General features: G+C 43.5%; 1 protein-coding gene across 2 annotated transcripts in view; it reads left to right on the forward strand.

Moving 5' to 3' along the window:
• Positions 1-4,277: 4,277 nt before the first annotated feature.
• The window catches only part of Kpc2 (Kip1 ubiquitination-promoting complex subunit 2), a 34,214-nt gene continuing 14,683 nt past the window's right edge, over positions 4,278-23,808 (forward strand). Inside the window, exons 1-8 of one of the 2 annotated variants that reach the window (XM_084589382.1) lie at positions 4,278-4,691; positions 4,874-4,935; positions 5,013-5,120; positions 5,271-5,373; positions 5,849-5,957; positions 13,152-13,276; positions 22,772-22,893; positions 22,990-23,076. In XM_084589382.1, the coding sequence (XP_084445508.1) occupies positions 4,436-4,691; positions 4,874-4,935; positions 5,013-5,120; positions 5,271-5,373; positions 5,849-5,957; positions 13,152-13,276; positions 22,772-22,893; positions 22,990-23,076 (972 nt within the window). In that variant the 5' untranslated portion in view covers positions 4,278-4,435. The remainder of the gene's footprint in view (positions 4,692-4,873; positions 4,936-5,012; positions 5,121-5,270; positions 5,374-5,848; positions 5,958-13,151; positions 13,277-22,771; positions 22,894-22,989; positions 23,077-23,808) is intronic. The other variant, XM_084589383.1, reaches the window with a different exon arrangement.

Raw genomic sequence — 23,808 nt, forward strand, 5'->3', positions numbered from 1 at the left:
CGTGTTTCAAATGTTCAGCATGGCCTGCATTTCCGCCGGTGATTCCGCCATGATGACCAAGTCATCTGCTAAGGCCAGCCCCGGTAAACGGCGATTTTCATCGATTCTGCAGTTGGCGAACAACAATCGGAAGCCAAGGCATGATTCCATTAGTGCCCGCTCCATCCTGGGCACATAAGCAAGTATAGCAAAACCAGCTCGCAGGGGCAAAAATTTACCAGCGTCCTCCGCGTAAGACTATGTAGTGTTCAATATGTCTTTGTCGTGAAAGAGTAAAGCAGATAATAGAATATGTAACAGCTGTTTTCTGTTGCCTGCTCTACTTCCGTGAACAGAACTCAGAATCGAACAGCAATGTGCAATTAAAATCTACATTTAGGTGGAACACATGCTAGCCTAGTATTACACTAATACATTGTTTCTGCATGTAAAGTGCGGAAGCACGCAATTAAAACACGAATGATTATAAAACATCTATTTCGATTATTTTATGCTTCACTGAAAAAAATTCTATAAACTATATATGTATACTCAATATGAGTTTGTGCATATTAAACATGCAAAAACAGACAAACTAACATGGTAAAGCAAGCTAGAGTAAGGTAAAGCAAGGTAAAGCAAGAAAGAATCTACTTAAACAATGTTTAAAAGTATCCTTAGCTATGACAGCTCTTCCGTTCGTGACCCTCCTGCAAAATAAGCGATAACAAAATTCAAGTTATTTGTGTTGAATTTTGATTAGACCCAAGACTAACCGCCAGTTTCTCAATCGCTTTTTGAAGATGCCACTGTGCTTATGTGCATCTCCCCGCAAAGCCCATACAGAATACCAAAATATGACGAAACGAAGCGACGTCCGTGTGCTGTGCGATGTCAGTGCGCTTTAAAGATCCCCAGGTGGTCGAAATTACTCTGTAGCCCTCTACTACGGCTCCTCTTTCTCTCTTTCCACTTTCGCTCCCACGTACTCCTTCCCTTCCTTTACGGCGCGGTACAGGTGTCGATAAAAACAAGTATGACAGATACAGCGCCTTTCCATTCCTGTGAACATGTAGAGCCGGCTTCTGGCTCTACTGCTTCAAGTACCGTGGGATTAGCTATAGTGACAGCGGAGAGAGATAGAGATATGTAGCTGATTAGGGCAATATTAGAGTTGCTTCCTTCCTCCAAGCGTGAGTGAGTGAGAAGACTTTATTTACACCGACATGGACCTCGGGGCAGGGTCTCAGCCAGGGGGAGGGTCTCCTTGCCGGCTTTTCTGCGCCGTGGCCGCAGAGGAGGTCTTGGAGTAGGCCTCCTCCGCCAGGCGTAGGATGATCGTTCATCCACATTTGGGCTGCGGATGTAGGACTCCCAGGTAATTTGATCAAAGGGATCACTTTCTTTAGCTCCCGGAGAATCGGGGCATTGACAGATTGGGTGATTTTGACTCAGAGGTGCGTTGCAGAGATTGCAAGCCTCTGGGTCCCCTGTCAACTCATTATGCAGAGTAACATGAGGAAAGAAACGATTGGCCTGAATTTTTCGCCAGGCCCTGCATTCTGAGGGTATTAGGGACCTATCTGGTGGTGGATAGATCCTTCTGTTTAGTCTGGGAGTCTCAGAGAGCTCCTTGTAGGTGATGAGGGGGTCTTTGTCTCCGGGTAGCGGGGTCTCTATGGCCGCTCGGGTGTATACATCTCGAGCGAGGCGATGGGCAGCCTCATTGCCTGGTAGACCCTCGTGAGCTGGAACCCAGATGACTGAAACCTCCCGGTTTAGCGGGTGCTTTCTCAGTAGACTGGCCGCCTGCTTGGAAATTAGGCCTTTGCCGAAGTTTCTAACAGCCGCCTTATTATCTGAAAGGATAGTTCTGGCTTTAGTGCCTGTACATGCTAGCGCTATCGCAGCCTCTTCAGCTATTAAAGCGTTACGCGTATTAATAGATCCAATTACTTTCTGGGAGTGGTTCCCATCTACCGCAGTTATGACCGCGGCCCCTTCTAGCCCGCAGGCAGCATCGCAATAGGCTGATTTTCGGTAACGCTTCGGAATTCTAAATTACCGCGTCCTGAATGTGGCATTAGAAACATGTTTCTGGTGTAAAGCTTATCTTCTTAATTTCGTCTTTAACGCATTATACACATGTGCAAAGCAAAGCGTGATCAAGGTTTCGCCGGAAATGCTGGAAATGGAAATGCTGCATTTCCATTTCCAGCTGCAGCTCTGCAGCTGGAAATGGTTACCTTCTTAGGTCAGCCAGAGGAGACGCGGGTCAGGTGCGCATGCGCTGAGGGTGGCGCCACTCTTAGAAGGGGTCGTCGCCGCCAAAACCGGTTATCGGGAGGCGCCGCCGCCATTTTCTTGCATTCCGCTCCCGCCGTCCCGCGGACGCCCATGCTAGATACGGAAAGCGGCATCCTTCACATAGTCTCTGCAGAATTGCTGGGTGCTGCGTTCCCCAGTGCACGAACAGTGCTAGAAATGACCGGAGAATGTTTTCTTTTCCGAGCCCAAAAACGATCTTTTCAGCGGACTGTGAAAGTGAAGCGGGAGAACTAGCAGCCGACGAACTACTCTTGCATATGCAGCGTAAGTACCCTACTTCTCTGCAGTGCTAAATTCGTTTTCGGGCTTATCTAAGCTTTTCTATGCAACTGTTTCTGATCACCAGACATACCATTTCGTGTACCTGTCGGAGGCGCCATATCATGCTTTTGCAGCCTTCTGATATTTGATCGCTGTAAATAGACGTAATCTCTTAGAGCTCGACAGCGATATGGATCCTCCAACGCATTTACACCATCATTAATACACTTAACATTGCAAATTAAGGCTCAGGCTGGTAAAAATATTACGATCTTTCTCAGCCACGAAGCTTGAACAGGAGTTCATCGCTCCTACTTGACAAAAAGCCTCACAGCCCGCTTAATTTTGAAAGGCGCATCTGGCAGCGTGAAAATTATGTGACTCTCGTAGCGCAGAATAGCGTGCGATGCATTAGGCTTTGTTTCTCTACGTTGCGTCACATTGAGATATTTTATACTTTTGTTCTTCGCGAAAACTATGCTATTCAAGACATTTATTATCGCCTATCCTATGTCACAGAAATAGCGCATAGAAATGAAAAAATAAATTAATGTGAAGTACATCTTTATTTTGTGCGTGTGTGCGGAGGTCAACCCATATACATTTCAGTGTGCGTTGTGGGAAAACCAAAAAAAAAATATTGCCGAGACGCTGGTCATGCCTTCTTTTCGCTCTGCTGTTTGCCTTGATTTTCCATATTACATGATTCCTCTTTCTCCCTTTGCTTTGTGCTCAATTGGATCATTGGTTTGTCTATCTTTCTGCTTTCAGTTGCTCCAAAGAAGCGAAAGCCACCTAAAGACAGAACGCAGCCTATTTGTGCATCAAGGCAGTAAATAATTGTCCTTGCGTGAGCTTGAGTCTTTGTTTTGACTTCACAGTGTATGCATGACACAGTTTACCACCATTGCATAATAGTTTAAGTGAACGTAAGCATGCCATGCGTTCGTACTTGAATATGAAGCTGTTCATTTCGCGAACTTCACTTTCCGCTATATCCACACATAAGGGCTATGATAGAAAGTTGACGGCGCTGATATGACAACGACGGCGAACGGCCGCCGTGATCACATATCGCAAAACGAAGATAACCGCTACACTTTCGCTAATCGTCTCGAAATAGCGAATACATCATCGAATTTTTACTCTTAATATTCATCTAAACTATAAAAGGTATGCTCATAAAAGGCAAAGTTCAATTCAAGCTACCACTGGTAGAGGGGCCTCCTCTATCTAGGCGCGTCACGCAGCAAACGCGCCCCTCGCGACCAGCGGATGCAAGAAAATGGTGGTCGCGCTAGCAGACGACGCGGTTGTCCTCACCCTAAGCGGAGAGCGGGTGGAGCGGGTGCGCATCGAGGCACCCTAGAGCAGATTACCCAAATACCTGCGATCGTTTGCGAGTGCAAAGAAGCACTCCGTAACCAAAGTGATTTTGGCTCCAGTTCAATTTTAAATAAGCTTGGTTTAACCGATTGAACGATTTAATTTCCTTCGTACCATTTGACATGCGCCGCCATTCCTGCCGTGGTGACGTTCCCACACGCGTCAACGCAAAGCGGCCAAAGCGCAAATAAGTTATCAATGACTCGCAAACATTTTAATTTCATCAAAAAGTGTAAAAGGGAAAAAAATTAATTTAGTAGAATAATTTTTTAGTTTCTGTTTCAAAATATTCCGAGAGTGGCCATGGAGTGGCGTCACTGCGCTATGCATTTCTTCGGCGGTTCAGAGGCGTTTGCGTAGATAGCAGCTGGTGTTAATTTTGTCTCGTTCTTATTCAGTTGCTGCGAAAATGCACTCGCAAGCGCATAAAAAGCTAGGTCCAAACTTCTTCTAAGTGCGTGCTCTTTGCTATATATAAGATATGTTATACCTAAGCACAGGACTTAGTGGTGCGTGCGAGATGAAGATCAGCGTTATAAGCAGCACTGGTATTGAGTGGACCGTTGAGATTCTACCGGAGTACACGATAGAAAAGCTGAAGCAAATGTCTCTCACCCACTTCCAGAACCCGCTGGACTGTATAAAGCTGTCTGGTTACTTCAAACTAGTATCTGTGTCCCAAGCAAGGCCGCTGTGTGATCAGAGCTCCGTTAGGGAGGAAAAACTCCGCGATGGAGGTGAGCCTTCCGGAAAGCCACGCTTGCACGCCCAAGAGTTCATTCGAAATGTGTGTTTCATTTCGCTGAATCGACGGCTTCCTCGTTTGTGCAAACCGGTGTCTTTTACTGCAGTACTTGTGACGCGCGTTTATGTCACATTTACGGAATGTGCTTGTAAGCTCCCGTTTTCCTGTACGCAGATGAACTGCTGCTCCTGCAACGTAGTTCAACTTTTTCTTTTAACCAAAATAAATCATCTGAGGTAACCTATGTCTCTTTCACCACTTTGTTCCCCTTGCTTCAGTGCTTATCTGTGCTAAGCTGACCTTTTAATAACAGGTTCAGAAACAAGGTATTCCGGACAAAGCTGCCATCGATGTGGCAACTGCTGTTATTGAACCGAAGAATTTGGACAGACCTGCCATGGATGCGCCATTTGTTCCTGATGTATGTTCTAAATTTCAATGCTTTCTCCTAAGCATGTCATATGTTTCTACTCAATAATGATGTGTTAACGCTATGCGGTTTCATCTGTGCTGTGAATGTTTTTTAATGTCTGTGTATGGTTTTATCCAGTTGTTTATGCTCCTCTTGCAGTTTCACACTGAGCTAAGAAGAATATTAGTTTCACTTGTGGAATTGTCTGAGAAACTTCTTCGTCATCATCCGGACATTGAAAATATCTTCAAAAACTTGCAGAGTGAGTTTATCATAATTCATGCATTTAATAAAGTTTAATGCACATGCTGGTCATTTTCAGTGGTATGTACAATAAAAGAATGTGTTGTGATAGGGCTCGCAGGTGATAAATTTATGCCAGGTGTTCCATTTCACCTTAGGTAAAGCTTACAGAGTTTGGTAATTTCTTCTCGTGCAGATTTAATTTGCTGTGAGTAGAGGTTGGCACATATTTACAATGTGCTCTTAAGGCATGCACAGTCATTTTAAAGTAGGCCATAACTTTGCCATTTTTTTGCTCTACTGCATGGAAGTTGTATAGGAGCATGGGTGGCTGGTGTCTGACATGAACTTGCTTTACCTTAAGCCAAACTGTAACTACTCTGTTAACTTCTCATAGCAGCATTAAAACCGTTTTCAGTTTTGTATTGTTGGCAAATTATACTCCAAGCAGTTTGTACAGCTATCTTTATGCTGGCTTTTGTGTTTTACACAAGGCAAACTTACAGAGAGAAGTGAGCCTGAAATTGATGGAGGAGCACTGAAAAAGCTTTTGGAGATGGGATTTGATGAGCAGCAAGCGATCCAAGCACTGAGAGAAAACAAGTAAGTGTGACTACATTTGATCTTTCGTAGGGTATAGAAGTATAGATTTACACACTTGTACCGTCATAAATTCTGAACACTTAGTTGTAGTCATCGTACAGTGGCTTTGTAATGACCTGCACTGTTCAGAAGAATTGAGCAAAGCTAAGTAGTGAGCCCTTTACAAAAACGGAAAAAAATGAAATGCCTGTATGCTGGTGAAAAATTTTCTGTTGTGTACGCGCATAGTTTAGGTAGGTACTTGTAGCTGTGCTTGGTGGTGCATATTCAGTAAAACACAGCACAAAAAATGCACACAGATGACTTGTCCTTTTCCTTTTCTATGTCCGTGTACCTTTTTTGAGCTCCTGTGTCTTCTTAGTTTAGGTAGTCAGTGTCCCTTAAAGAACATAGACACCAAATTTTGGTGGCATATTTCTTCTTGTTAACGATGCGTAAGTCATTCCTGTATATCGATCCGCACCCAGTTTTCGCCTATGACTGCTAAATAACTTATAATTGAATTTTCTTTTCTCACCAGTTTTGGTTTTGATAGCCGAGAGATGGCTGTGACATCACAATCATGTCTTGATGCAAAGCATGAAAAAACGGCGAAAAATCGCCGATTCTTCATTTTTGTGATTCCTGTTTTTGAGGCAGGTTGGCTTTATCATTGTAGTGAATTCCAATTCAGCAGTCGTAGGCGAATGCGACGTGGTGATCTGTGTACAGTAATGTCCTAGGTATCATTACAAATGATAAAGCACGAACCCAAAAATTAGGTGTCTATCGTCTTTTAAAGGGACAGAACTCTGGCCAAAATATGTCATGAGATGATGGAGATGAAAAGACCTTGCCTCATATAGTACAGATCGAGCACTACAATATCAAAGAAGAGAGGCTTTACAATTTTAATTTGCCATTGAAAATCACATAAAAACAACTGAGGCGCTATCTAGTGGAGAAACCCTTTTACTTTCAGTGTAGTACTCCACGTGACTATGTCAGCAAAGTATCGTCGATTTTCATAAGTGAGCACTGTTCTTTTTTCTTCTAGGAGTGCTTGTCATAATTCATTATATTTTGCGCTCTCTCCACTGTGTCCTTAAATAAAAAATTAATTGTGGTTTAACTCTGGTTAAACCTAGTTGAATTGCGATAGCAACGGCAGAAGCTTCTTTTGCCTGCTACATTATTGGGGACACTTAAGCTCATCCTTTAAAAGTATGACGCGAGAGCGTAATTTACCAGCCTTCTTCTTTTTCTTCTTAATCGCCTTGTGACGTCATGACCTGTCGTGATGGTACATCGTGCACCACTTGTCGAATGCAACCAGCATTTCATTGAACGCATTAAAGTTCAACGGCATTCTATAATGTGTCTACAGGAAAGGAAAGGCGCAATGGAAAGGCACAGTATTTGTCACTCGCGGAATCTAGCTATCATTCTCACTGTAGACAAGGGGAATTATGAAGAGTTTTCACTGTGGTAAAGCACTGGACTGGGGATCCAAGGGATGGAGGTTCAATTCCCCAGTGAGAGACAAGGTTTATTAATTTATTCTTTAAGTATCATCGCCGCAAAAGCTCCTCCTCCTCCTCGGCTGTTCAAAGTCAAGTGCGGTGGGGATACGCGACAGCTCAAAACCTATCGCAATAAAAGCCGCCCTTCCTTTCGCACGGCGAGAGGCATGCTTTCAGGTTTTGCCACTAGATGGCACCACAGTGTTTGGAATTTCGTGAATGGAGCGATGATAGTGCCCACTAAAACTTTCATTGACGAGGCATACATTATTGTGCTGTAACTGCCTTGAGTGTGAAACTGAAAAGGACGTTACTGTAAGCAAAAAATGTTGAATTACTGCCTGGCGAGTGAAATTTATATTTGTTTTCGGTGCGTCTTTTTTGTCGACCACCAGTCGTCATTGCAGTCACTGCTCATGGTTTTCGGCATCAGACTACATAAAAACGGGTGAATACACTGATCGATAAAGTCTCGGTAAAAATTTTCTACAGTGTTTCTACCAAAACCGCTTTGGAATCGAACATTTTAGACATCCGACTTCCCATTGCACAAAAAAAAAACTTGGAACTTAAATTCCAGTGTTCTGTCCCTTTAAGCTCGGGCATGGCCATTTTGTCCCATCTTAACATGCTGGCTCTTTGTTCAAGTTTGGCTTGCGTTAATATCCCAAGTCAGAATAGATTTGTATTAAGAGTAATGACTCATTAGCATACAACTAAAAGAAAAGCTCTATGGCTTTTACAACTGCAAGCTTAGTTACTGATTATATAGTAGTATATACCATTTTATAACTTTTGGGAAATGTGTCTAAACATAGGTTGGTTGAGAAATTATTACCTTTATGAGAAATTTATATTAATTTGTGCATTCCACATGATGGATCCTTCACTGCAAAGTCATGACTATCCAGGTATGCAAACTCGCAGCCAAAAGCTTTCTTCTTTCTTCTAGTCCACCTATACAGAGGACAGGTTCTTCTGCACTAACATCTTATTTAGAAACTTTCTTACATCATTACTATGACAGAAAGTTGTGCTTATGTTTTTATCATGGGTGCACAAGAAAGCTTTATTCAAGCTCTTGAAGAACATATTGGTGTTTCAAAGCCAATTTGTTGTCTTCTTCATGGAAGATAATGTGTTGTGGAGCAGTAGTTATGCTATTGCCAAACATGAACGTTGTTGCTCTATAGTGCTTAAGTCGCCCATGGAGGCAAAAATTTGGTGTTTAAATTCATGCATTCTTTTCAAGAGCACGACAGAAGCTGCCTTTTAGCCCCACCAAGCTTTACCAAACCATTCAAAATACTAAAGTGTTGTTTACCTGTTGTGTGTGCTATACAGAAGCATAGTTTGAACAAGAAGCTATTTTGAATAGTTTGTATTTTTTGTTGTATATGCCAATGCTTAGAAAACAAGTAGGCCGGCCTTGGTAAATATATTTTTGCCTTTGTTATACATGAGGGATTTATGACAAGGATCCATTACTGTCAAAAAGCAATTTATATACTGCCAGTATGATTGCTACAGGGCAGTAACAAAGAAATGGGATTTTCGAGCTTTCTTTACATTTCATGTCACATGAATTCAGGTCACATGCCTGACTTGCATTTGTAGAAGTATTTGCTCCATTTTCCCAGTTTGGTCTTAAAAAAGGTTTTGTGAGGCAAAGTTGAAAAAATGCTAAATTTTACCTGGAATTGTATGCATTGTGTTTAGCTTCATCACATCTGCTGTTGATACAGCTATTACTTTTATGTGGGAAAGGAAATCACATGACACTGCTCTGATATAGTAAGAGCAGTGGGAATCAGGTTATCATACAATGTGCGAGGGTGTGGCTGCAGAGCTCCAAGATGATAGAGGAAGGGTTGACCCAGCACCTCCACCAAGTTGTAATGGGGCTTCTAGTAACGAAGAAGACGAAGACCCGAAAGAGACCTCGCAAAAGTGACCATCGTAGCCTTTCATGCCAACAACTCGATCTCGCGCCATGCGCTCGCGGTTCGGCTGCTGCCAAAGCTCATCTTCCTCTCTACAAATGTAACTTTAACACTTCATATTTGTTGTTGTTTCTGAGAAGTGCTGCCTTTGGCCATTGATTAGTAACATAAAGGTCATGGTGTCTTTTTATAGCTTTCATTGTTTTGTTTTTTTCTTTGCTTCAGAAAGAGTCAGTGTCACGCATGCAACACAATTGGTCTCTTAGTTCTTTGATCTCAGTTCTAATTTTGGATGCAGTTAAGAGCCTCGTAGTAAATAAAAGGAGATAGCCAGTACTTTTGTTCTATGCATTTTACATTTCTTTTTATAGTCATATATAGCTTCTTTGTTATCAGCTCATTTTATTAGTCATTCCTTACCAGCATGCAGAAGCTAGGTCTTAGGTTTGCTGTTTTAGAAATCGTGGTCAATACGCTTTTCAGCAGCTTCCTGAACGAAAGATGGGGACCTGCTTGAATTGCAGAAAGGTATTTACATAGCATGGATTGTTTAATGAACTGAACGTAGTTTTGTGGTTCTGCATTTCTTTCTTCTTGTCTTTTCTCCTTTTCCTCCTTCCTTTTGTACTTTATATTCTCTCTCTCAATTTGCTGTTTGCTATTCCAAAAGCAGAGAGGAATAATGAGCGCAGTCAACTATTGCTTTTTATGTGCACATGACAAAGGCATGGCTCAACACAGCGTGGTGTAGTGCATGTCAGGAAAGTAACAGTGCATTTTTAAGTGACAATCTAGAGAGCTAAAGTACTGTAGATGTGAGCCATTAAATCTAGATGAAATGCTTGGAAAAGTATTTCAGAACCAACAGGCTATGTCCACTACAGTGGCTCAGTGTGCCACATTTTGATGCTTCTGTGTGTTGTACATTATCAGTGCACATTAAAGAGCCCCTCGTGATCTAACTCAATGTGAGGCCGTTCACTAACATTCCTTGTTAAACCTAGAAGATACAGCTGTAAGGAATAATTACAGGACTGCACTCAAGTCTGCTTAAGAACGGAAATGGCGAAAGCCAATTTACGGGACTATTTTCACTAACTGCATCGCCATTGTCATCACTGCTACCATCATCATCATCACTATCGCTGCTCTCATTTTTATCAACTAAATGCAGCATCATTGTCATTTCTACTACCATCATTATCATTAACTGCGTTTTCATTGTCATCACTACTATCATCTCCATGTTAGACAAGAATTGTGTTCTCTCACGAGCCCAGTGTGGAGTAGTGGTTTGCATGCTTGGCTAGGGATCGTACGGATGGTAGTTCGATTCCCGGTTTAGACTGATTTTTTCTTGAAGTGTCAGTTAGTGCGGACATTTCCTGTGAAAATTTCTGTCGACACCACCCATGAGCCAAGAAAGGCTTTTACGTTAATAAAAAAACTATAGCCGTTGTTTGAAGCTACCAAAGAGTATGCAGCCTCAGCTGCATATTCCAGCAGACGACTGAAGAGTGTAATGACTGAATCAAGTGAGCATACACTTCAGTGCAAAAGCACTATTTCACGAGGTCTAACCGGCTCATCATTCCCTGCATCGTCGAATTGGCAGGCGCTGCCAACTCTGGCTTGACCATTAAGATGGGAGGCTGAGATCATAATCCAGCCTTCCAGTATTCTTGAATCCCGAGGTAGACATGCTGCTTCTAGATAATGCAAGCACATTCATATGGCATAGTAGTGAAAGCGAGGATTTATATTGTTGCTGGCAACTTGTGCAACATGTATCGCATTCCTCCTCATGAGTGTGTCTCTGGTAGGTGATAGCAAGAAGACAGTGACATCATTTACATCTACCATTTACTAAGATCAACCATGCTATGCTGAACTAGTGCTTTCACGTGTTATACTAGGCTTGGCCACGTTAAACCTGGGCAGTTTTTTTTTTTTTTAATTTTTAAATGAAGCTTCCCAAAAATCTTTTGACGTTGTCCGGAGGATCCACCTTGCTGCGTCTATACTTGCAGTGCCTGAAAGTCACTTCATTTGGTGCGGTGACTTGTGCCCTGCTACAAATTTTGTGGCTATTTAGTCATACTTTAGGTAGGGGTACGTTAATATTCAAAATTTCAATAAGAGTCAAATACGTTTGTTTTTCGATTCTTATTTGTGTTTGAAAAAAACTGATATGGGGAATTTTTCGAATAATCGAAAATTTTACACCAAAAATTTTTGAATTCACTGCCGTTTCACTGCACTGCATGCTTCACTGCAGTGATGGGGCTGTTTTGTGAACAGGGCCTTCCTGATAGTGCGCAAAACAAAGCACTTGACGAAACCAGAAAAAAACGTCAATCTTACTTTGGTTTCATCTCAAATGCAGACATCTGTCATACAGGTGTTCATCAGATAAAATTACTGTGATGCAAACAGTCCTTGAAGAGTTTTTCTGGCCCATTTATTGATTTAAGGTTTCGGTTAATTCGGATATTATGAAGGCTGAACTAATAAGAGTTTACCATACTCAGGAGCATTATGACAGCTCCATCTGGTTTATGCAGGTCGTTCCTGTACAGATCAGTATACGAAATATTGTATAGAATTTATACTGGATTTTTATGTAGAGTATTTTAGTTTAATTCTGGTGTCATTTTATTTGCTGATAGCATGTGAATTTTGAAATAAATAAGACGAACAATGTTTTTTCATGAATGCACTTTTTTTTCCTTATCGTATTCAATTCATATTCGAAAATTTCAATATTTGCACACTCCTAATTTTAGGAGCATCTGGCATGTATTCATACTTTGCTATGCATATTATCACTTGAATCACCAATACTTACTGGCCTTCTTGCTTTTGTGTGAGCTAGTGTATTTGAAACTTTTTGCAACAGTGGCCAGGGCCAATACTGATCGCAAAGCTTGACAGGTCTGTTTTCAGTCAACGATAGGGGAGTTGTGCAACCAAGCTGAGAAACATTGCCATTTGCATAGAGAGTATGGAGAAAATAATAGTTGAAAACATTGGGACTTCATGATTGCATACTATGAGAGAATGCAGACCAGTAGTCACTATTTTAGAGAAACACTAGTGGTAGTTTGTTCTGTACATCGAGGAGGATGTGATGGCGTCTGATTCCTGAGTGTATCAGGGTATTATTTTGGTCTAATCTAGTTTATATCATTGCCTGTAATATTTTAGCATCTGAAAATGGAAGCCGTATGAATTATAGAATTTGCATCTGTACTTCAATCATATATGTAGAAACATTTCCTGTTTCTGCCATCTCATTCCTACTCTGCTGCAATCCTTGATAGCCTACAGTGCTGGATTGAGGATTTTTACAAGCCTACAGTTAACTCAGAAGCAGGTGGCAGTTTGTCAAGCAGTACTTGCTACTATATAAATAACTGGGACTGCCGAGCATGTTTGCATTATAAATGTCTGTGGAGTTCATATATTTCAAAAGGTGCTTTGCCTAGGGTATATTTTTTACTGGCGACCAGGAAGATTTTTTTTTTTTTTATGAGGAAGGAAGCATTTAAGCATCCATTACATTGGACCTCGAGCATCTGTTTTAAAGCTGCTTTGAAAACGAAGTGATTTTCTTTGGCTGCAATTTTGCTGAAGTATTTACTCTAACGTTGGTAATATTTCATTCTGGGACAGAAGTGAGACTGCAAGATTGCAATTGCAAAGCATTTGCCTATAAGTACAATAGAATACTATGGTTTTATATCTAGAATGTGTCCTATGGCTGCAATGGAATGGCTTCTTGCCAAGGGATGCAAGCAAGAAAAAGAGCTAGAGTCTGAAACCTCTGCAATGGATGCCAGCACTGCTGCTCAAGCTTGTACAGATAAACATGGTTAGTTGATGCTTGTTTACTATTGCTGCAAGTTTGAAAGAACTCCTCTTCTTTGCATGCAGTTTTCTCTGCCATTCATTTAAAGGACTCCAAAAAGGGTTTTGTCGATCATGCAATTGCTTTGAAAACTCGGCAATGTATATATACTGAGAAAGCATTGGCAAATAGAATGTTTGTGTTTTTGTGTTTATCTTTCTCAGAGCTGTTTTTAACATCATTTATGTCAGTGTCACGGTGTCACTTCACACTGAGAAGCGAAATCAAAACTACTTGAGGAAGTAGTTTTAGTGCTTATTTTTATAACAAAGGGGCTCCTAAAGGGAGGTATGTTTTGTTTGCAAAGAAAAAAAAATATAGAAAAATATATGCCATGTGTAAAAATGTTGAAGTATCAACCAGTGGCATGCAAAGTATTATGCATAGCAGCACTAGTTCACATTGTGCCTGCATTGAGCTGCCTGTGTTATTAGCTTTGCCAGATGTCTCCTCCTTACTATATTTTATGAAGACTGGAGCAAGGTGAGCAGTTGGACACTAGCCTGTACAGCCTACTCTATAGCAGAAAGCCATTGGTGAAATCTATTTGAACATCCTTTAGTGCTCTCATTGTCACATATTTAAAACATATATGCTTTAAAGGTGTTCTCTTGTTGATGAAAAGATTGTCATATAACTTTGCTCCATTATTAGCTCATGAAGGACTCCCTATGTCATACAGCTGGTTATGGCTGGTATGTGCTGATGTGTGTCATAATCCATAGTTGAGAGGCATTCTGTTCACCTTGGGTACACGTGGTCTACTTGGGACACACTGCTATTAGCCTTGTACCATGATGCCTATTTCACCACCATTTTGTTTTCTGATGCCCCTATTGCAAAAACCAGCGTCTCCAGTGCGAAACCAGTAAGATTTTCGCGCTGGTTTTGCACTGGATCTGCTGGGCACGCTGGAGGTCTGCGATATTCACTGGAGCAGTAACGGGAAGACACTGGCTGCACTGGTGCGATGGGAGAAAAGCGCTGGGATTAGACTTTTGACGCTGGGTGTGTCGCTGGCATCCGCGATGCACTGGGAGAAGCGCTGTATGCGCGGTGGGCCGCACTGGTCCCAGTGCCCCAGTATAGCCGGTGCGGCCTGCGGCGTCAGCCGGAGTAGCATCCCTCAGGGGCCAACAGGGCAACAGCGTACTTTCAATCTACCATCGGGGGGCATATGAAAAATATGGTTCAAGCAAGCGCTTTTTGCTGCGACGTCGTTGCGCATTTGTAAGAAAACAAAGGCAATATCTTTTTTCTAGAGTTTCCATGTTTCGATAGGTCGTTTCGAGCGTTTCGAGAGCGACAACGATCGCCGCGTCTCGATCTCATGACAGACTGACGATTAACGCACTACTAAAGCTGGAATTGAATAATGTGGGCTACCATGCATAAGCAACTTCACAGCTGATCTTAAGGGCACTCTAACACAATGATTACTGCCAAAATGTTCAATGCGGGCTCAATCGCAGGCGAGCGTAGCCTGCACCACGGCCCAGTATCAAAACAGCAGAAAGAAAAACTAAAACGAGGAAGAGAGTAGTTTACCGAGCGATGGGTCCATGAGAGAAAAAGCAACAACATACAGCGCTTGTAATACATAATATTTGGCGTGTTTCTCAAGCTTTCGCGCTCCTTCTTACTCTGCGTATCAAGCAGCCGAGCCCTCGGTCATCGCAACGCTTCCCGCAATGTTTACATACAAATAAGGTTTAGTTACACGCAATTAGGGTCATCGCTGCGGCGCTTGCCGGTATTGAAGCTTGGTCGCACGTTTTTCCTTGAAGGCTTCTACTAAAGCTCCGTGTTCAGCGAAAATTACGCCCACGGTAGCAGTGCACCACCCAAGAGACGGCGTTGGCAAATTTGCCAGCGATGTCAAACTCCACATGTGTAAATGATTCCAGTGCACAAAATAGCGCGCATAGGCACCCAGAACATTAGTTGCAAGTCATGAGAGCAGACAGCAAGCTAAAATGATCAAGAAGTTGCAATTGTTAGAGCGGTAGCAATGGCCTGTAGACTGCGAAACATGAAGTCCCAACCTTATAAATGCGGGTCATGACATAAAATGCAAAAATGTTTATAGAAAACCTAGTTCTCGGCTTGGCCGAGTGGTTAGCGTGCTGAGCTAGGGATTGGTATGTAGCTAGGGACTTAGTTCGAGGCACGCTTGGTGCACTAATTTTTTTTTTTACTTTTTTAGGTTTTTTTATGTACCTAACTTGTTTCGTTACCTTTTACTTTTTAATTTTTATCCCACGCCTTTTTTTTCCCGGGCGAACAGTGCCGCCAGCGCGGAGCGTCCCAGTATGCCGCGTCCCAGTGCGCCCAGTGTCCAGCGTCATACTGGGACCATAATCAGGTATGGCGCTGGGGCGCTGGCTCCCAGTGGCACTGGTTTTTGCAATAGGGGCGGAGCATGTTTTGATTTAATTTCATAACTGGAAGTATGCGCAAATGTCCTTCTTTATCGCCGTAAAGTGTAGAGTTGGGAGCAGCAGATAGCTTTTTTGTTTTTGTATGGCCACATGTAGGGCAGATTTCTTTTTAATTCATTGGACAAAGAGAAAAGACAGGTGTCTGTTTGAGCTGCACAACAGACATTTTTAAGATGAACCTATGTTAAAATGAATTCTTGGATGAGATGAATGTGAGAATGCTTGATGGGTTTTCTACAGAGCCAGTGTAAATGTCCAAGGCAAATTGCTTCCTGTGGTCTTCGGTTAAACCACAAACCAGAGAGAGATACTATGTCAACGTCTGTAGTGTTCATGCAGCAGTCGCCACACAAGCAAATATTTATTGATTGGATTGATGCTGAAAAAACATGACAGCATATTTTTTTTTTCTCACATCAGACTGTTTTTTTTATTAATAATATTGTCACGCACTTCCCGCGGTCCTTATTGAAGGAAGATGAGGTTTGGCGGAATAAGCAGAAGAGGACGAGGAAGCTGGGTCTGTCCGCTGTGGTGTGCTAATCTCCAGCGTATCCTACCATCTGTGTAAATAAACGTCGTAACAAGTGTGGTGGAGTTTGCGGGCTACAGATCACCACAGAACCTCTCTTACTTCGCCGGAGCAGAAGAATTGCGGGGCTAACCCCCCCTTCGGACAGAGATGGCGCAAGCAGATGGTTCAACGCAGCCTACGCCAGCAGCTCATCCGACCACCGCACAGCCTTATCGGGAACCCCGACACTTCTATGGCAAGCCCGGGGAAGACGTGGATGACTGGCTCACCCACTACAATCGAGTGAGCAAATACAACCGCTGGGATGCGACTACCAAGTTGGCGTATGCGGTATTTTTTTCTTGAAGAAACTGCGCTGACATGGTTTGACAATCATGAAGCATCTCTTACCACCTGGGATTGCTTCATGGAAGAAATGAGAGCAGGATTTGGTGATGCCGATGCTCGAAAAAAAAGCGCCGAACAGACTGGCTCAACGAGCGCAAGTACCGGGGGAGACCTGCACAACTTACATAGAAGAAGTCCTCAAACTGTGCAGAATAGTTGATGTTCGGATGACTGAGGAAGACAGAGTGGGTCATCTCCTGAAAGGAATAGCGCAAGACGTGTACAACTTTCTTATCTGCAAGGACGATTTGAATACCACCGCTGATGTAACACGACACTGCCGCACGTTTGAATCTTTGAAGCGACGCCGTATCATTCCGAAGTTTGGTCGGCTGCCTAATGTGACAACTGTCGCTAGTGTGGATGTGTCTGAAATGACAAGCCTGGCAGATACAATTCGCCAGATCGTCCGCGAAGAGCTTCGGAGGCATCAAGATATTGGGGGCCACGTCAGACCCGTCTACAGTGGCACCTCTTCGTCAGACAATAGCCCATCTTCTACCTGTTATGATCCCTCTGTTACGTCTCCTTCGGACACCCGATGCTCTGCTGCTCATCGCCCGAACATCCAGCCTCTCACCATCAACGCCTACAACAGCGAGCACTCTCGTCCTCCTCGTCGACCACATCCAGAGCATGAAACGTTTAATACAAGCGACGATGAGCCTTATTCATCGAATGAACGTGAGCTGCCAGTGTGTTATGCCTGTGGCATGATCGGCCACATTTCCCGCTTTTGCCGCAACCGTCGTCCGTACAAGGCTTCCTGCTGACGATGATTCATATAGAAGAACACCTGGCCGGAATGAGTACAGAGCAACAGCTAGCCGACAAGAACGCAGAATGGCGTTGAACGGAAACGAATCACCGGCCTCTGACCGTAGCCTGACACCACCATCTCGGCGCCTACCACGCTCCCCTTCTCCCCGACGATGGTCGCCACCTCCGGGAAACTAGTGAGTGCGGCCGATGGAGGTGAGGTCGCAAATGATTCTAGCTTACCCATGCCTCTGCCCGTTTCGATATTAAAGAACCGAATTGAAGTGTTTGTGGACGGTGTACGTGCTATGGCGCTGTTGGACACAGGTGCAACTATTTCTATTATAAGTCCCGCTTTTAAAAACCGCCTTGGTCGTAAAATTATGTTTGCTTGGGGTAATGCGACAACATTATGTGGTGTTGGTGGCGAACCACTTAACCCACTTGGAGTCTGTTCCGTGAATCTTGTTATCGCCGGCCACACATTCCGAACTGAACTTGCAGTACTTACTCGATCAACGCATGACGTAATTCTTGGACTCGATTTTCTGGAGCAATGTGGGGCCACTCTCGACTTTCGCAATGGAGACATTTCTGTGAGCACTCTAATTGAATCTGCTTTGCGTGAAAATTCGCGGACCCATCCTAGCACGCTTTCGGTTTCGGAAGACATAGTCATTCCTGCAATGTCAGCAGAGTTTATACGAGTTGTTAGTTCCAGCTGTGCCAGTGATGCGTTCGACGCTGTGGTTGAACCACTCACCCTCAACTGCGCGAAGAAAAGTATTCTGATTCCCCGCTGCATCATCTCAGTCATGAATGGCCATTCTTCTTTGTGGACGACTAACTGCTCTAACGAACCTGTTGTATTACCACGGGGTCTAAAACTTGCCAACTTTGACGAAGACACTTTTAAATCAGTGGCCGTGCTCAGCACAGACAATTCCCAGCCTACCGCATGCTCAGAAGAAGATGAGACAAAATTTCTTGCCATGATTAACAAATCCCTGCCAACAAGTGACCGTCACAGTGGAAGTACTGGCGAAACATACTGCGGCTTTCGATTTCTCTCGGGACTCGCCACCACGGATTCCTATTTCCCGTACTCAGCATCGAATCAATGCAGGAATTGCTGATCCAATCCGCCAGAAGCCTTATCGTGTATCCCCATTAGAGCGCCAAACAATCGAAGAACAAGTTCGTGACATGCTGCATAAGGGCATCATTCAGGAATCGTCTAGTTCGTGGGCTGCCCCTGTGATTCTAGTCAAAAAGAAAGATGGCACATGGCAATTTTGTGTTGATTATCGACGTCTGAATACTTACCAAGAAGCACGTGTATCCTCTGCCACATATTGATGACGCCATTGATCGCTTACATTCCGCCTCCTATTTTTCCTCAGTCGACCTGCGATCAGGCTATTGGCAGATCCCCATGCACCCGGAAGATAAAGAAAAGACGGCATTCATCACCCCAGACGGGCTGTATGAATTTAATGTGATGCCGTTTGAATTATGTAACGCGCCAGCCACGTTCGAAAGATTCATGGACACAGTTTTGCGCGGGCTGAAGTGGCACATTTGTATGTGTTATTTGGATGATGTAGTGATATTCGGGACAACTTTTCATGAACACAACAGTCGATTAGAGATTGTCTTGGAGTGTATTGAGAAAGCTGGTCTGGTACTCAATTCCAAGAAATGTCGTTTTGGAGAACGCCAGACTGTGGTACTTGGACATCTCATAGACAAGGATGGAATCAGGCCTGATCCGAGAAAGATCGAAGCTGTCACTTGTTTTAAACCGCCGAAATCGTTAAAACAGCTCAGGAGTTTTTTGGGGCTTTGCTCCTATTTTCGGCGTTTTGTTCCGAAGTTTGCTGATCTAGCATATCCCCTTACTTGTCTTCTGCAAAAAGATCTGCCTTTCAAGTGGACTGCCGATTGTGACTCCGCCTTTCGTCAGTTAAAGTTTATTTTGACATCAGGACCAGTACTACGCCACTTCTGTCCATCAGCTCCAACAGATCTTCACACTGACGCCAGCGCAGTTGGAATTGGTGCTGTGCTCGTACAGCGCCACAATGGCGATGAACATGTCGTTGCATATGCAAGCCGTTCTTTGACCAAGGCTGAGCGTAATTACACAGTAACTGAACAGGAATGCTTAGCTGTTGTATTCGGTGTGCAACAGTTTAGGTCATATCTTTATGGATGTGCATATAAAATTGTGACGGACCATCATTCCTTATGTTGGCTTGTAAACCTTCGTGACCCCGGTGGACGCCTTGCACGGTGGGCTTTGTGCCTTCAAGAATTCAATTTTACTGTGTCTTTTAAGAGTGGTCGTAAGCACGGTGATGCTGACTGCTTGTCACGGTTGCCACTTGAAACTACTGATTGCGACAATGAGGTCTTGGATGAATATATAGCTGCTATCTCTACAAGTTTCCCTGATGTTGGTGAATTCAAGATTGCGCAGCGGCACGACAACGAGTTGGCGCCGCTTTTTGAGGCAGCAAGTTCCCGGAACCCTACGACCTCATTCTGCATTCGTGACGGTGTACTATACAGGACGAACTACTCGTCAGTAGGTGCGCGGCTTCTTCTGGTAGTTCCTACAAGTCTTAGGTGTCAGGTTCTTCGGGTAATGCACGACGATGCCACAGCTGGACACTTGGGTTTCGCAAGGACATTGCACAGGACTAAGGAACGTTTTTATTGGCCGAAGATGCGTCAAACTACTCAACGTCAAACTACTCAACTCAGCTGCCTCCAGTTCCAGCGTTTCAAGCACCCAACCTGCTCACCGCCGGGTCATCTTCAGCCTATAACGCCACTACGAACCCCATTCGAACAGACGGGAATTGATCTTCTAGGACTGTTTCCCCATTCCTCCAACGGAAACCGCTGGGTCATAGTGTGCGTAGACTACCTTACGTGGTACTGTGAAACTGCTGCTATACCGTCAGCCACTGCTTCTGATGTCTCGGCGTTCCTCCTACGGTCCATCGTTCTTCGACATGGGCCTCCTCGTGTGTTAATAAGCGATTGTGGCCGACAGTTTACGGCAGAAGTTGTAGAAGAACTTCTTCGCCTCTGCTCATCCCATTTTCGCCATTCAACTCCTTACCACCCACAAACAAACGGTCTTACCGAACGCACCAATCGGACGCTTAGCAATATGCTCGCAATGTATGTCGACTCCCGCCACAAAAACTGGGATGAAGTCCTTCCGTTTATAACATACGCATTTAACACTGCTAAGCACGAAACGACAGGCTACAGTCCGTTTTTTCTTCTCTATGCACGACCTCCACGAAGCACTTTGGACACGTTTCTGCCTTTCTCACTCCCTGCTGAAACTTCACTAGCGCATACTCTCTCTTTGGCTGAAGAAGCTCGTCGACTCGCTAGACTTCGCACTCTAGCCTCCCAGGAACGCTACAAGCAACGCTACGACAAGCGTCATCAAGATGTTAATTATGTCCCTGGTGACTTGGTGTGGCTTTGGACGCCGTTGCGTAAGCGCGGCTTGTCCCAGAAACTGTTGAACCACTATACTGGCCCTTTCGTTGTATTGGAACGCCTCAGCGCAGTAAACTTTGTAGTCTCTCGCGTGACCACCCAAGGGCGTCGTTTTCGGAAGACTCAAGTAGTCCACGTGGCCCGCATGAAGCCCTTCTATCAACGTGACGAACCTTGACTCGCCCGGCGGGCATCGTCTGTGAAGGGGGCAGTGTCACGCACTTCCCGCGGTCCTTATTGAAGGAAGATGAGGTTTGGCGGAATAAGCAGAAGAGGACGAGGAAGCTGGGTCTATCCGCTGTGGTGTGCTAATCTCCAGCGTATCCTACCATCTGTGTAAATAAACGTCGTAACAATATATTCCAATTCTAATTCTGTTCTTATTGTTTCATTTTTTTGCTGAGTCATTGTTACTCCTGCCTCTCCCCCATGAGTAGAAAGTGGATTTTCCTCTCCCTACCTGAAGCATCACATAGATGCCGATGCCGGGTGCCTCGCAGCAGTGATTCAGTGGTTAGGGTGCTCAACTACTATGCCCAAGGATGCGGCATTGAATCCCGGCCGCAGCGGCCTCTTTTTGGTGGAGGCGAACAGCTAGGCGCCCATGTGCTGTGCGATGTCAGTGCACGTTAAAGAACCCCAGGTGGTCTAAATTTCAGGAGCCTTCCACTGCGGCGTCTCTCATAGTCTGAGTCACTTTGGAACGTTAAAACACCATAAACCAAGCCAACGCCGGGCAGTTTTGCCTTGACGGTGCTCCCGATACTATCGCATTAGAAACGAAAGCCTTTACATTTACCTGTATGTGCACACAAAGGTGTTAGATGCATCTGCTCGTTGACTTGGGGTTTCAGCAGTTTTTTTCATATAATGCGGTGTCGCAATACATGCTTTCGTAGTGCAGAGGTGTGACATTGCCAGATATCAGCCGCACATGCACGTCACCTGTGATGGACAGGAAGATACACTGTACCTGCTTATGTAGTTTAAAATGGCTGGGCTGCAGAAGGAGTGAGGTGAAAGACACAATAGTAAAAATCAAACAAAAAAATATTTCATATCAAATCCTACGAGCACCTTTTTTGTGCTGGGAGCCAGAAGCGAATCCAGACAGAAAAATAACACAAATAGAGGTTGTTACGGAAGATAGAAAAAGAAACTGCGGAAAAAACAAAACAAAAAGGTGTTGTCAAGAGTATTCACTTGAGCTTGTTTTAGCCCTCACTCTTCAGTTTGCTTCATACATAATGCACTAAATGCTCCTGTATTTTTCCTGCTAGGCGATTGGATTCATTGTTCTCATGTAAGAGCTATCGATACACTCCTTGTATGCGTATGCACAGCCATTTTTAGGGCACTTCTAATATGATGAACTTTGGCAAGATTCACAAATTCTCACAGTCCAGTCATACTGAAGAAGATTCACTGCATTTGTAAATGCAGTGTTCTTAGGTCTCATTGTTGTTGTGCCTTTGTCTGCTGGTTTTTACTGCTTAACAAAAATCTAACTTTTGCGAGTCTTGAATGTGGTAAGACTTGGGAATTGTCGGCAGGAGCCGATGAGTGATACTGATTCTATTTTGACAAATTTTGAAATGACACCAAAGTGCTGTGTAACGTCAGCGCTTGTTGAAAAATCCCAAGTGTTCTAAATTAGTCTGGAGCCCTCTACTACGCCTTTCTCTCTGCCGCCTTTCACCCCCTTCCTTCATTGCTTCCCTCATGGCATGGTTGAGGTGTCTGATAAGAGTAAGACAGTTACTGTCTTTTTGCTTTCTTCTTAATCAATTTATTTTTTCACTTTTCCAGGAAATGCTGAAGTTTCAAATAGCAGCACAGTGTCATGTGGACTAGAACAAAAAGGAATTGTGAATGCAATGCTTGAATGCTTTCAAGAATACAAACGCAAGGACTTCAAGCCCAACAAAAAGGTGGTAAAAGATGATGCAAATGCACTGAAGTTAATTTCCGTTTTCTTCCTATAATTGAATTAAACATGTGCCAGCTTATTCATTTTTTGTTTTTAGGCCATGAGCAATCTCAAAGAAATGGGCTTCTCTGAAACTGCAGTCTTGGATGCTCTTCGGATCCATAGCAACAGCCAGGAAGCTGCAGTATGTACTCAACATTTTAGCATTTGTGAATTGGCCATGGCTTTTGTGATTTTTTATTCACATGAAAACTGTCATGGTTTGCTTTTTGCCAAAATTCTATGTGTCTCCTGTCAGCGTTAGTGCCACCATTTGATCACTTGTTCATGCCTAGAAAGTTTAGAATGCATGTTTCGAGGGAGTCATACCTGTAAGCATGTACCACTACTCAAAAATAATTCATTCTGATCGGATAATCTGCTTAATGTAAATCCAAACTTTTTGTGTGCTTGTATTTACCCTTTCTATATTGCATTGGTATTTCTAGTTTATCTGTCCTAGTTGAAAAGTGAATTTTGCTGAGGAATGATCGTACATGATCGAACTGTAACTGTCCATGTTGATGTGCCGGAAAATAGGCTACCTGTAAGTTGACACAGCTTGCTGTTTCAGTGTATAAAGAAACAACCTTAGCCACATAATAGACAGTTTTTAAGTATATAAAATAACATATATTGTCCGATTTTAGTATAAAAGAGTTTGGTTGTAGTGCAGCTCCTGAGTCACATACTTGAATAAAAATCTTTATACGTGTTAAGATGACAGCTCCGCCTCAAGTTAATACACAATGGTTCTGAAGCACAGAAAGTTGGATGAGTTAGTTCGTACTTAATGGTGTTGCAACAGCTCAAAAGATAATGAACAGAGAGGAGGCAATGGAAGTGGCACAAAATATTTTTTTTGCATGTATTTGTT

Source organism: Amblyomma maculatum, chromosome 1 (genome assembly GCF_055883805.1).
Source record: "Amblyomma maculatum isolate TAMU_Amacu chromosome 1, ASM5588380v1, whole genome shotgun sequence".
In the NCBI taxonomy this organism is placed as follows: domain Eukaryota; kingdom Metazoa; phylum Arthropoda; class Arachnida; order Ixodida; family Ixodidae; genus Amblyomma; species Amblyomma maculatum.